The sequence below is a fragment of the Gallinula chloropus genome (genome assembly GCF_964237585.1).
Source record: "Gallinula chloropus genome assembly, chromosome: 1".
Classification (NCBI taxonomy): Eukaryota; Metazoa; Chordata; class Aves; order Gruiformes; family Rallidae; genus Gallinula; species Gallinula chloropus.
The window spans coordinates 66,966,508-66,980,876 of NC_140085.1; the positions used below are offsets into that span (position 1 = coordinate 66,966,508).

Sequence of the window (14,369 nt, forward strand, 5' to 3'; positions counted from 1 at the left end):
TTCTACTCTGTCCTGGTGAAGCCACATCTGGAGCACTGTGTCCAGTCCTGGGCTCCCCAGTCCAAGAGAGGCAGGGAAATACTGGAGAGACTCCAGCAGAGGGCTGTAAGGATGATGAAGGGACTGGAGCATCTCCTGTATAAGGAAAAGCTGAGAGAGCTGGTTGTGTTTAGCAGGAGAAGGGAAGACTGAGAGGTGACCTTATCAACTCTTATAAATCTCTTGAGGATAGTTATCTAGAGGCTGAGGTCAGTCTTTTGTCAGTGATGCCCAGTGACAGGACAAAGGGCAATGGGCACAAAGTGGAACACAGGAAGTTTCATCTCCATATGAGAAAACACTTCTCCACTGTGAGTGTAACAGAGCACTGGGACAGGCTGCCCAGAGAAGTTGTGGTGTCTCCTTTGATGGAGTTTTGAAAACCCACCTGGACGCTGTCCTGTGCAGCCTGCTGTAGGTGATCCTGCTTTATCAGGAGGGTTGGGTTAGATGATCTCCAGAGGTGCCTTCCAACCCCTAGCCTTCTGTGATTCCTCCAGGCTGCTTTGCAGAAGACAAAGTTAAGAAATTGCAGAAGCAATCCAAAGGCAGAGTAAGGGGCTTTATGGAAAAAGATGGGCTCAGCTTCTGGCTTCTTTTGTTGGGTGGGTTTTGTTCAATCTTTACTTGTAGATATTCCAATATATTTTCACTTATACCCCAAAGTTTTAAAAAATAATTAGAGAGTGTAAAGAGGATTTAGTACAAGTGAAACAAAAGACTATAATATTTAAACAGTTTATTTTCCAGATGCATGGCTTTTTAAAACCGATTTGCTCCTGTTCCATCTAGGAAACAATTTATGTCAATATTCCCATGGGTGATCTCTTGGCAATCTTTTTAAGAGCTCCCTGAGACAAACATGGATCCACTGTCTTTGATTTACTAGAGCTTAAGACAGCTTTGCAAATATATAAGAAAAAAAATTAAAAAGAAAAAGAATATAAACTGGTAAGATGACTGTGGTGGGTTGACCTTGGCTGCCCAATGCGCAGCCAGCTGGTGTCTTATTCCCACTTCTTCCTGGGAAGAAAATAAGAAGGAAAGCCTGAGGGTCACAAGAAAGGCAGAATGATCACTTACCTGCATCTGAGGACTGTGATACTGCGTTGGAGAAAACACAGTGTTAGGAGTGTCTGTTAGAATGGTCTCGAGTTTGCCAGAGAGAGACGTTGGAGCTGAAAAAGAAGAGAGAGTTCTCCTGTCCATGCAGTTTATAGTGTCAATTTCCTTTGCATAGATCTTCGGCTAAGAAAGCGCGCATGGCCATCCGCTGTGCCCTTCCTGTTTATCACACCCATTCGAAGCATTTCCCATAACTAGTTTGACACCAGCAGTCAAACGGTCTTCAATACGAAGAAGCGATGAAAAGACCTTGAGATGGAGAACGAAGAGGGTTACACAGAACTGCAGTTCAAGAGGCGGAAGAAAAGCTGCAGGGCAGGTGAGCGTACGAGCATTTACGCGGCGCCGTCGGGCTCGTTCTGTCAATAAAAATTCTCTCCAGCTGCATTCCAACTATGTTGAGTTGTCATGGGAAAACCCAAATCTGCCAAAGTTTTAGCTGGCTCTTCTAAACCTGCTAATGACACATAGCAGCATGCAGAGGAATATGATGGAGAGTAGATAAAATGCAGCACTAATGTTACCACCGGTTTGGTCAGTCAGACATTTTGTGCTGACAGTCTCGGCACAAAATGGAGACTGTGAGAGAGAAGCATGAGGAGTTCTGAGGAAAACATGAGGCAGTAGTTGTCAGGGCTTTTGGCAGTGGTTAATGGCTCATTAGCCATTTACGTTTTCTACTGGGTTTTTGCTTGGTTTTGTTTGTTTGGGTTTGGGTTTTTTCAATTTTGGATGGTTTTGTTTCCAGGAATCACAGCTAAGAAGATTTTAAGAGTAATTTAAGTGAAAACTATTGAGACAGTAACTTGGTGTCCAGTGAGCTTTTTTCAACAACTTCTCAGGATTTTTTGTCAAAAGTGTCAGGAGCAGCAAGGGAGAAAGTACAATGTTATGTGCTTTCACACAAGTGAACTTCAGTACAAGAACAAGAGCGAACTTCAGTTACTCAGTATGGCAGTATATATTGTGTGCAATGTTACTGATTTAAACTGTGCCAGTTTGTTATTACAACAGCATAGCTGAGAGCCCGTTCCCAACTGCAGTAAACAGAACTAGCATATTGGAGGAAAAAAAAAGTCAGAAAAAGCTAATATTTATTTCATTAAGAATTTTCAATCATCTTAAAAATATTTACCAATGTGCACAAAAGTTGTAGGGATCCCTTCCAATTCAGTATATTTTGTGATTCTACGATTTGAAGAAGCATTGCTGTAATGGAGTAGATTATTTCCAGTTAAAAGAAGCAGAGAGTCAGACATGATGTATGTGGCACATACACAGAATAGCGTGTGACCACAAACTGTCTTCATCGTCTACCTGCATGACACAACAGGGCAGCAGAGCGACTGCAGATAAGCAGCCGAAGAGAACAGCGCTCTCACTGAGCTTGTTAAACAACTCACTGCAGGCTGAGTGTCTGCTTGTGGAGAAAGGTGTGCAGCTCTTGCAGTAGAGAAGGAAGACCCCAACGCAGAGCCCCCCTTTACTCTTTGCAATCCCACCTGGTTCTACCAGTGATGCAAGCTGCAGAGCTGTCTTGAGAGGCTGGGAAAATGATGAGCTGTTATACCGTGTGTTGCATCAAGGGCAGCGATGCCCGATTTATCGTTCTAAGCAAGGTTGTGTTCTGTGCACTGAACTAGCACAATTTGGACTCACAAATAATGAAAGACACCCTTGGCCTAGTCGTGTTCCTTGAACTGCCACAGCTGTACTTAGAAGAGGTCAGTCGCATTCAATGAGAACTAACACGGCCAGCTTAATGAAAGCGTAGTTTATGTAAGCAACAGGCACTTGGATTGCTGGTGATAAATTCACTGCCTGCAAAGTGCTTGCAAATACCAAGGGTCTTAACTACTAATGTGTTGAAAGATATACAGTGAGTCTGTGGAGAATTCTAAATTTCCCTGGGAGGCACTTGGTGTGACCAAGTGTTCAAATCCTACCCAAAGGCATCCCAATGGGGGGCTGCGGGGAAGAGAAGCTCAGCCCGTTGTCTGATCCCAGGGGTCAGAATGGTACGTGGTGGTATCTTCCCGTACATGATGGCATCTTCCCTAACACTCCTTAGATTTTGGGCTACTTTTATGTTTTTTCCTATCTCTAAGGTGGAGCCTGAGTGACTCGAGTCATGCATCCCTTTACTGTGATTGGTATAAAGCTCCCTCACCTTATGTTTAGAGGTAGAGAGTAAGAAACTTCAGAGCACATGCTCAGTGAAGGGTGGTCGTACCTCGGAGGTGGGTAGCTCCTGGGATGGAGGTATGTTTTTGTATTATAATGATATTATAATAGGCATAGTTCACCAAAAGGACGGTGTTTTGTCAAATACATGACAGGTCATGGGCCCAGGGTAACAAGTACGCAGCTTGTCAGTTTTGTTTAGCCTTCAAGTCCCCTTCAAGTTATCACAGAGCCTGGCCACAATATCTCCACTCCACTCCAGACTCCGAGTGGCTATCTCAGTGTTAGAATGTCAAGCTCCCTTGATGTTACCAACCTTCAAGATTACCTTGGAACTTATTGTGAGGGAAGGATGTTTAGGAACTTTTGGCGACAAGGATGCTTGGCATATCAGTTGCTTATCACTCTGGAGTGTTTCTTGAATGCTGAACCTTTCTTTAAAATGTGAACATAAATTTAATTTCTAAATTACCCCCAGTAATTATTCCAGATTATCCACTCTGTGACTATAGTCACTCAAGCTTCACTACATTTGAAATACATTGCATGTATCACATATGTTCTCATAATGGGGATTATTGAGTACATACTTAAGTGTTTCATCATTATCCAAAGTCTAACATATAAAGCAATTGTAAGTATAAAACACAATACAGTGTTAGGAAAACAATGGGGTGAAGAATCTTGTTAAAGATTCCCATTGCAGATGGTGACCATCCAAAGAGAGTGTCCCTCCAGTGATGTTCTCCATCCTTTTTCACTCTTTCCAACACTTGAAGTATTTTTTCTACATCGTGGGGGAGAGTAATCAGAGTCTTTTTGTCCATTTTCCTGAGCTTGTTCCCACAACTGCATCAGGTCTTCACATTGTAGCAGGTTTTTTTATCAGGAAAAGGTTCATTCCTATGGGGGTAGGCAGCAGTCCTCAAAGTAGAGTATGGTTGGATTGTAACAGTTTATGAGTTGTAACAGGAGTTGGATAATCAAAGTCTCATCCTACTACTTTAGTAAAGTTCCAAGCACAAATATTCAAATAGTTGCTCATGTCTATGGTAATGTTATCTGCAAAGGGTTCTCATGCAAACACATCCCTTTCCAATATATACAAATACAGTTTATGGGGTTTCATTGGGATGCATTTCAAAACGACAAATATTTTGTTCAGTGTCAAGACAAACATCTTGTGCTCTGATGGTTTTACTTTCACAAATGAACCCTTGTTGTTCCCGTACCGCACATGTCAATAGTTTGCTGTTTGCCTTCATTCTGTTGGGCCCATACTCTATGCTCTATAGGATAGAGTATGTTTCCGTGATGATTTAAGCCCAGTGCAATGGTTTGGTACATGGTGTATACTGAAACATTATATATGGTTTAGACAAAAGCCGTGGCTTTGCCATCAGTAGGGTTGTAGGTGAAATTAACTGGATACCACCAGGATTGGCATTTTCTTTCAAATTTAGGTGCATTGTCCCAAATTACCTTTTGAGTTTCAGTGGGTCAGGTGCCTTCCTCACCTTCCCGTATAATTGTGGCTACTATAGAGGGCATCCACAATTGAGCCTGGATACCATTAAGAGCTAGAGAAACATTATTCTGGGTAGCACTGAGTGCATTGGCAATCAGCTGGTGGTCTCTTTCATTTACCTTTCCCCACTGAGGCAATATATCTAACAAGAGCCATTCATTAGTCCCCAGAGCTGTGAGAGAAGACTGTAAAGGGTGTTTCAATGCTTTTAAGCCACTGGTTATGGTGGTTAATTCATTAGCAAGTGTTTCATCATCTATGTTTAAGACTCCCAGTCCTGTTCCCAAGAAACCAATCACAACCCTTTTAGATCGTTTTGGAGGGATGACCGTCTGTGCATGAAAAACCACATTGACCATCTTGCATAAGATGTACTCATGAATGGTGAACCTGTGGGTTTAATTGCAGAGATAATTTTCTGCATTGTTAATTCCACCTGCTTGAGGGAGTATGATGGATTAAACAACTCTTGTTACTGACTTGTATTTTTAATTACATAAGGGCCTGTGTTGAAGAGGAGGGGAATTAGATTAATGGGGGACTGAGTTGGTGCATTTTTAGATATTGGTGGGGGCCAAGGTTTCTTATCCTTTGTGACCAGCACAGATGTCGCTGTATTAGTTATAATCTTGAATTTAAAGGACAGCCCCATGCTGTAGTGGGCCCAGAGTTACACTACAAAGACTGGATGAGCCAAAGTAAAAGTGTACCAACAGTCCGATTTTTCTATGACACAGGCTTTTTTCTGTTTCTTTGTTGTTTCTACTTTGGTTACTATGATTTGAGCTGCTGGCTGGTGAGTGGATTCACCAGTTACCCTGCACCCCACTTTTATTTCTTGCCCCACTGTTCCCAGCAGCTGTGGAAGTCCATCGGTGTTGTTTCAGTTGCACTCATTTTCTAAGTACACTTCCATCCCGTGCATAACCACAGTAGCTAAATTTAAGTTTTTCTCAATGGAGCATCTTCCCATACTTCCAGTGTGTCCAACATAGGCTTGGGACCATGGCCATTCTGGGCCCTTTTGGCCACACATCAAAGGGAGTTGTGTTAGAATCAGTTAAACACCGCATAATTCACGTAGTTGCTTCATTCTGATTCCAATCCCACTTCTGTGAGATGATTGTTGATCCCGCAGACATCTACTTCAATCAGAGTTTTCTTCCTTCAGGATTCCTGTGAGCACAAAAGGAAATAAAAGTGCTCAGTTGTATTTAACCAGCAGGGTTAAAAAGAGGGTGAGATCCACTGAGTGCTAATCCAGTGTCCTTTTCCTGAGCAGCCTTTGGCTTCTCATTCGTAGGGATTTTGGGGAGTAGTTAGTACCATTGCTACAGTTCTAATCTGTGGCATTTTCACCAGCACAGGTTGTCCAGTGTAAAATCCTGTAGGATATTCTCCTGGTTCAGTGTGGATCTTTGGGGTTATTTATTAGCAAATGCACAGAAGGCTTTCATTTTGGGGCAGCCATCCCCACGCCACCGGTTATGCAATTGGTAGATGGCATCTTATTAATTGCAAATGCCATCCAGATTAATGGGTTTTAGCAAAGTGCTTAATTAATCTATTGGTATGTTCAACAACGCCGTTACCCTAAGGATAGTATGGTGTGTGGAATACCCACCAAATCCCTACCTCTTGGGACCAGCCTTGTACCTTTACAGCTGTAAAGTGTGAGCCATTGTCACTCTGGATTTCCTCTGGTAGGGAAAGTGTGCTGAACCATCCCCAGTTGCTGATGTAAAGTCAGCAGCCATGGTGAGACCAGATATAACCTCTACTCCCACCAGCATATAATTTTTGCCTATCCATTTGGTGGCTCCTTTAAAAACAACATATGAATCCGTGTGGATATGGCTAGCAAAGTGTCATGCAGCTAATAGAACTGCTCTAAGTTTTCCTACCTGTGCACTTTCACCTGTTTTAATTGGTTTCTCTCCTGTTGCCACTTCCTGTACTACAGCTTTGTATTTTCACTTGCTGTTTTCCCTATGGGACGTTACATCAGCAACCACACTCTTGTAAGATCACTGTTTTCCTTTAAAGAAGGTGCTTCCTGAATTGGAGAGGGTTTGTTTGGTGGAGACCGGCACAAGAAGGTACAATCTATGTCTTTTTGTAACCCTCAGTAATTGGTATCATTTCATTGATGCCCTCCAGGAAAGCAAACCACTCACATACTGTGCGTTACTGGAGGATACCAGCAGGTGGTGTGGTTTCTTTGCGCACTGCGTCCAGGAGGTGAAAGGGTACTAGGATGATTACGTTTTGGCCTCTCCTTATCTGCTGTTTGTTTTACTGCTTCCACTAGGGACAGAAAGCCCTTCTTGAGACCCAAATATCTCCTTTCAGAAATCACTAAGAGTGGGATGTAAATTCTACTGGCCTTTCTGGTCCCTCTGGCCCCTTTTTCCATAGGTTACAATGAGAACCACTTTCATTCAACCTCCATTCTATATGGATAGGGTCTCTTGGGTGCACTGGACCAAGCTGCTGGAATAATCTCAGTTCTTTCCTTAACAGTCCTAATGTGCTTGTATGCTGTTCAGCCCATTCCCATGATTTTCCTTTTCTGAGCAAATTATATAAAGGATGTACAGTAATAGCAAAGCCTGGATTGTGTTTGTGCCAATAACTTCAGGCTCCCAAAACTTCTTATAATTCCTTAACGCTAGATGGCCTCTATCCATGTTCTATTTTCTCCAGGGTGTCCTGAGGAATAGAGGCGGTTCCGTTAACCCACCAGACTCCCAGGAATTTACCTTCCTGTTTGGGCCCCCTACACTTTGAGTCTGGAATCTCGAATTCTAAATTGAGCAGTGTCTTCTGAATGCTTTCCACTGTGTCTCTTACACTTTCTTGACTCTTTCCCCTGATCAGGATGTCATCGATATTCTGATATATCATGCTATCAGGTGAAACAAGAAGCTCTGCTAAGATTTTAGCCAAAGCACTGTGAGCAATTGTAAGGGAATGTTTATAACCTTGAGGAAGCCTGTTAAAAGGGTATCAGATCCCTTTCCACGTAAGAGCAAACTGTGCTTTATCCTGTTCAAGGTGAGGAATTGTGAAAAAAGAGGAATCATGACCTTTAACATCTAAGGCAGCCAGCCAGGGATGGGCAGTGCCTTGTATCAACGTCACTGTTTCCGACATACTCGGAACTGCGACAGTCAAAGGTGCAGTATTAGCATTTAGCTGTCTGTAATCCACTGTAAAATGCCATTGCCCACTTGGTTTCTTTGCTGGTCACACCACTGAATTGTAAAGCGAATGGGTCCTTTTAACAATGCCTCTTTCTTCCAATTCTGTTGGTGCCCCAGCAATCCCCATAAGTGCTGTAGCTGGCAAAGGATGTTGTCAAACATTAGTTGTTTTAGAGGGGGGTAAAGGTACAGATGTTTGTATCAGACTCAATCTCACTATGCCTGAATCCCCTTGATTTGTTGCAAAACCCCACACAGGTCCATCGGGGAGTTTCCATGTCCGACCACATGGTACATCGAATCCTAAAATATCAATATTTGCAGCTCCAACTGCTACTTCTGCCCTGGTTTATTTTTGCAGTGTGTCATTCCTTTTCCTCACCAAGGATTCACGTGAATTTGACCCTGTGTCAGCCACATTTTATGCTGAGGGGCTGTGCTGTGTCATCAGTGGCCACTGACAATGGGGTCCCAGTATCAATAAGAAAATTTCCCAATATTTTCCGAGGTCTAATGGGAATGGCAAGGATAGGGTCAAAGTATTTGTCAGAGAGCCACTGAATAGATGATACCCACCGAGCAGGGTGGCTCACTGCCCTCCCCAGGGATAGAAGTTTTCTTGTGGAAACTCCACTTCATCCATTTGGATTAGTGCAGAAGGTGTGTTTTCCTTGTGGGCCGGGGTTTTCCTGGCTAGGCAGTTCCCCCTAGACTGGGTGAGGTGCTTATTCAGAGATCAGGCCAAGGCGCGGAGTTCCTATGAAAAAACAGAAACTGTTCAGCAGTCATTTGTGGTGGTTTAACCCTGGCTTGAGGGCAGATGCCCACAAAAGTTTCTCTATCACTCCTCAGCTGGACAGAGGAGAGGATATATATTGAGAGGCTTAGGAGTCAAGATAAGGACAGGGAGAGATCATTCTGCAATCAGCATCACGGGCAAAGCAGACTCAGCATAGAATAACATGCACCCAACTTATTTCCCAATCAAAACTTAGTAGAACAAGGAGAAATAAAAATAAAACTTAACACACCTCCCCCCATCCCTCCCCTCTTCTTCACTCCTGATTTCTTTACCTTCTCCCCTGCAATGGCACAGGGGGATAGGGAATAGGGGTTAGGGTTTGTTCATCACCTGTTGTCTCTGCCGCTCCTTCCTCCTCAGGGGGAGGATTCCTCACACTTTTACCCTGCTCCAAGCGTGGGGTCCCACTCACAGGAGACAGTTCTCCACTAGCTTCAACATGAGCCCTTCCCACTGGCTGCAGTTCTTCACCAAATGCTCCAATGTGGGTCCCATCCACATAGTGCAGACCTTCAGGAACAGACTGCTCCAGCATGGGTCTTCCATGGGGTCACAAGTCCTGCCAGAAAACTTCCTCCAGCATGGGCTCCTCTCTCTGCAGGCTGCAGGTCCTGCTCGAAGCTTGCTCCAGTGTGGGCTTCCCACCAGGTCACAATCTCCTCAGAGTCTCCACCTGCTCTGCCGTGGGGTCCTCCGCAGGTAGAATGTCTACTCCCCATCATCTTCCATGAGCTGTAGGGAGACAACCAGCCTCATCATGGTCTTCTCCATATTTTCATAAATGAATGTTTATTAGAAGCACTTGATGTGCAGGAGGCAACCAGAAAGGAAAAAGCAACTGTGACAAAACACATGACTAAGCGACAGTAATGGGTGTTCAAACTGAAAAATGTCTAGAGAAACTCAGACTTATGTCCTGGGTAGCAATTGATGCTGCATTTGTAAAACCTTCTTATTTCTTGCAGAACCCCCCTCTAATTCTTCAGGCTTGTGGTATCTTGCTGCTTTCTCAGGATTTCTGAATGTTGTACTCCTGGGAGCTGTGATTGCATTGATTCTGCAACGTGAGTGACCAAGTGAAATGTTTTGCTTTAATTCTTGTGAAAATGATAAGTAACAAGTATCAATCCTTAACTTGAACAAGTTTTGCAAATAAACTGTTTTGATAAGTTGACAAGACCACTCATATTTTCTACTATTGTGTTTCTAATGAAGGTGGAGGGAGTCACTGGTATTTTGGGGCTGTGGATTTGCAGAAAGTCAACAGTTTTCAGAGGACTGTTGCATGTTTAGGGTCTGCGAAGGGGGCTGGAGTGTTTCTCATTTTTCAGTCCCCCAATCTGAGAGTTCCTCCTGTTTCTTTCCAAAACTGGACAAAGCAACAAAGTTTCTATACAAAGAATCCATCCATCCACCCAAACAATTTGAAAAACTTTTAATAATGATACAGAACTCACTCCAAAATATGATACAAGTGGAACCCATGCTACTTTTCCTCCCTTCATCCTCAAGCTAGTCTTCACCTCCCAACGCCCTGCTTTGCTTACATTAAGTCTCAGCCACATGTGTGCAATGGGAATGTGAGCTGGCGTTCAAGGTTAGGTGAGATAGGAGGCTGGAAGATAGCAGGCACAGTTGGAAAAGACCTCTCTAATCTGAGATAAAAATGTGTGCCTCTAAGTTTATAAAAGTGGCCTTTGCTTTGTCCACAGAATTTGTGCATAAGCACTAGTTCACTCCCAGCATTGATCATGTGCATATGGAGCTTACCTATCCAGAACAGATGTGTGCCATTACTCCTAAGCATCTAAACTTGCCCTGGTCAAGCAATTTGAGTAAGTTTTAGGTTTCCATCAACAAGCGTCTGAATATTGATCAAGGAGTCTAATTTTAGTTTCCTCCTTAAGAAAATCTTGGCCTGGTAGTCCCAATGTTCAGCCTGCTTCTGGAAATCAAAATCACTTGGCACACCAAAATCACTTGAGAGCACAGGAGAAGATGAGAATTCAGAAGGAATTCTGGGCAAAAGCATTCTGCAGTTCACTGTTCTCCCTTTCTCTGGATGCGAGCCCCGCCCTTTCACATCAACCCATTCTTGTTTGAAATAAGATCAATACAAATTTCAGGAACTAGAAAATTAAAGGCACAACCATGTTATTTGAAAGGCAACTGTTGCATACCATTGTTGTCAAAAGCATCATGATAATGGAATCTATGCTGCATTTGTGATGTCAGTCACCTCATTCATTTAATGCGCGTGGTTTGGATGCTCAGCTCTCCACCTACGATTCAGAGGAGAGCTGGAAGGACAAATGATCAATCTGACCTTCCACTTAAAGAAAAATACTATGGGGTGTCTATGCAGTTTACTTACCCAGCATTATGTTAAAATGTTGGGTATTCTTGTCCAGGTGGGTTGCTATCAAGTGACACGCGGAAGCTCAGAGAGAGTGGCAGTACCTTTGGTGAAGATTTTAACAAAAGCAACTTACTGACTACCTTAAAGGAAAGCTTATGCACACATGTAAATGGTAAGGAAATAAAGTCTTGCTTATTGTCCCATAAATAGTCAGAAGCTCCTGCAAAGATTAATATAATAATGAACACCTGTGTGAAGGAATTGAGCTTTAGGTTGTGGAATAAGCATGGTCATATGGATAAAGATATAGAAAGTGATTTATTTTAGAGTCCTGTTCTTGAAAATTTTAGTTTAAGCAAAAAATAAAAGTGGAGCAGGGTTACTGAAGGTCTTTGTTTTATTGCCACTGAATTGTACTACTCCCAGTAATTTCATGGCTTTTAACCCAATTATTATGTAAAATATTTAGTATAATATAGAGTTTGGAAAGATTTAAAAGCACAGAGTGTTTCCTAACCAAAGAATGACTATCCTGATTGCCACTGTAAAGCAGGGACAGTGGACTTTCTTAAAATGAGACATACCATCAAAATTTCTGCCACACCCCTGGTTCAAAACTTCTTTACTCTTTTATTCAAAAGATGCAGAAAAAGCAGGAGCTAATAGTAATGCTATTAGTTGTTGGGGAAAAAAAAGTGTGAAAAATCCCTGCATCCCAAACTCTTCACAGACTCTATGTGTCAACTCTGTCCCGTTGGCTGGAAGCTGCATTACAGGAGATGCTATTTCTACTCAGAAACTCATGACACCTGGGAGAATAGCAGAAAGTATTGCTCAAGAGAAAAATCTGAGCTCCTGGTTATAGAGGACAAGACTGAAATGGTAAGCTTGAAAGGCACTCTGTGGTTTAAATATTCTTTTTACTTATACCTTGTGAATCCACATATCAAAACATAGCTTTTCATGTGTTTTTGGAAACCATTTCTAATCCAGAGGTGCTCATAAAAGGCATTGTCAATGGAAAGTGCTCTGATGATTGGCTTCTGCATGTTAAAAAACATTTGTTTTAAAGAGAAAACCAGTAGCCTACATTTCATTTAAACAGATAGAGTTATATGTCTAGAGGTCACCTCCAGCAAGCGGCAGCTGGCATTTCAACCACTGTTGCATGTTTTATTCCACATCAAACTTGTTCTTAAATAATCTGTTGTAAAGGCTGTTCCCTTTCTTTGAGGGATCGAAATGTTTCTCTGTACTTTGTACATTTTTAAAGGTCAATACTGGGTCTGTGACAATAGAAAAAAAACATTTCTGTAGAACAAACCCAAACCTATAGTGTGTCTCCTTTGCGCTCCTGATCTCGCTTAAGCTGGGTCACACTGTCACTTCTAAATGACCCAGGAGGGTGAGCTGACAAAATGATCACCTCCCTTCTTTGTAGGGATGAAAAAGAGCAGATACCTTCAGATTCTGTGATTCAGGCCAGTCTGATCCTCGTCTAAAATGTGCTAGTGGAATAGGCCTGGGCCAGCAAGGAGCCAAAAGTTAGCTCGCTGGTTGCTCCACTTATCACCATCAGCTGTGGCACTGGGTGTAATAATTTCCATGTTTGGATTTTTTTTTGTTTTTCCTTTTCTTTCTCAATTTCTTGGGAATATTCTCTGGAATCTTTTCATACAAAAGCCTTACTGGGTTTAAAGTATTAATTACTATTGTATGTTACTGGTGCTGTAGTTTTATGAAATGTCATTGTTATGAGAGTTCAAAGACATTCCTCTCTCCAGGATTTCTTAAACCACCTGAAGGATAAAGACATTGGCTTTGTTTGGACTGGATTAAGCTTTGATGAGGAGGAAGAAAGATGGATATGGCTGAATGATCCCAGACATCCAGGGCACAAGTAGGTTCATTCTGGGGTGAATCTATGTTGGTTTCTGTGATGTATTAATCTCTACTTACTGTACCCCGGCTGTTCAGCCGTTAGACCATGAGAAAGTAGTAAGATATCAGGGCCCATACTCCAGTTAGACAGGCTGATCTATTCTGTTTTTTCTCAGTACAGAATTCTGATCAAAACATGCAATTGAAAGTGAAATTCCTTGACAGATCTCAGAAAAGCAACTAGTTTTGTTAGCAGGTGCCTATGCTGTGTAAGCTCTTAATTTCCAGCTGTATAACAAGTAAGGAAACAGAGAAATATGAATCTTACTAAACAAATAAAACCTGACAGAGAATCAAAAGAATGACAGGATAAAGAAGAAAAAAAAAATCCAGTCTTTGTGGTTTCACTCTTTGTATGTGCAAACAGTTTTTTTTCATTGATCTTCATATCTGTGTGCTGTTTGGCTCTTGCAGTTTTACAATAGAAGGAAGGAATAAAGAAGAAAAATGTGCAGCCTATAAGTTGACAGAAATGCATGCTGATAACTGCTTCTCCCTGTACAAGTGGATTTGCAAGAAGAGCGCGGTCCTTCTGGGTGTCTAAGATGTTGTAAAGTGAAAGTGAATATGCTCTTTGAAGGATCTTTGAAGGTTTACATCACTTTTGAAGGGGTAGGATTATCTGCTCTATAAAATGAAGGGAAAATGGTTGGCCTGAATTTTGATGAATCCACGCATTTTGCTTCTGCTTGTGATTATAATCCAGGAAGATTTCAGGGTTGTGTCACTCTTTAGGATGAAGGTATAAAATCCACGGGTCTTGGTGCACGCTGAGGCATTGACCTCGGAGCTATTAAAATAAACAGCTTACTAATTTACTTACAGAGTCTAAAAGTTGTGCAAACACAGGAAAAATCAATTCGGTTTTTGGGGGGTTTTGTTTTGTTTGTTTGTTGTTTTTAATCCACCCTGGCAACTAGATCATACAGCAGGCAAAAAATTGCTGTTGCTACTTACTTCAGGTGGAGAGTTGATAATCAGTGGTATGCACTTAAACAAGCCTGCAGGTCTCACCACTGGAGGTCAGATGTGGGAAGACAGCATAGGTCTGCACAAGAGAAAGTCAAGGTCTAGTATTTTTTTTTAAAGAAGTTGAATTGCATGTATGTCATTAAGTGTGTTACAGAATTTACTTTAGTTGGTGATTTGTTTGATGTATAGTAACCTCTCCTCCTGTGTCTTCTG

General features: G+C 42.2%; 1 protein-coding gene across 1 annotated transcript; it reads left to right on the top strand.

Annotated features, from left to right (window-relative positions):
* Positions 1-1,419: 1,419 nt before the first annotated feature.
* LOC311193640 (killer cell lectin-like receptor subfamily F member 1) lies at positions 1,420-13,728 on the top strand (the record flags this gene model as incomplete). Its single annotated transcript, XM_084266530.1, has 6 exons — positions 1,420-1,483; positions 9,850-9,948; positions 11,296-11,415; positions 11,974-12,125; positions 13,028-13,143; positions 13,599-13,728. 6 exons carry the CDS (start codon positions 1,420-1,422, stop codon positions 13,726-13,728), a joined length of 681 nt encoding a protein of 226 aa, XP_084122656.1.
* Positions 13,729-14,369: the final 641 nt, after the last annotated feature.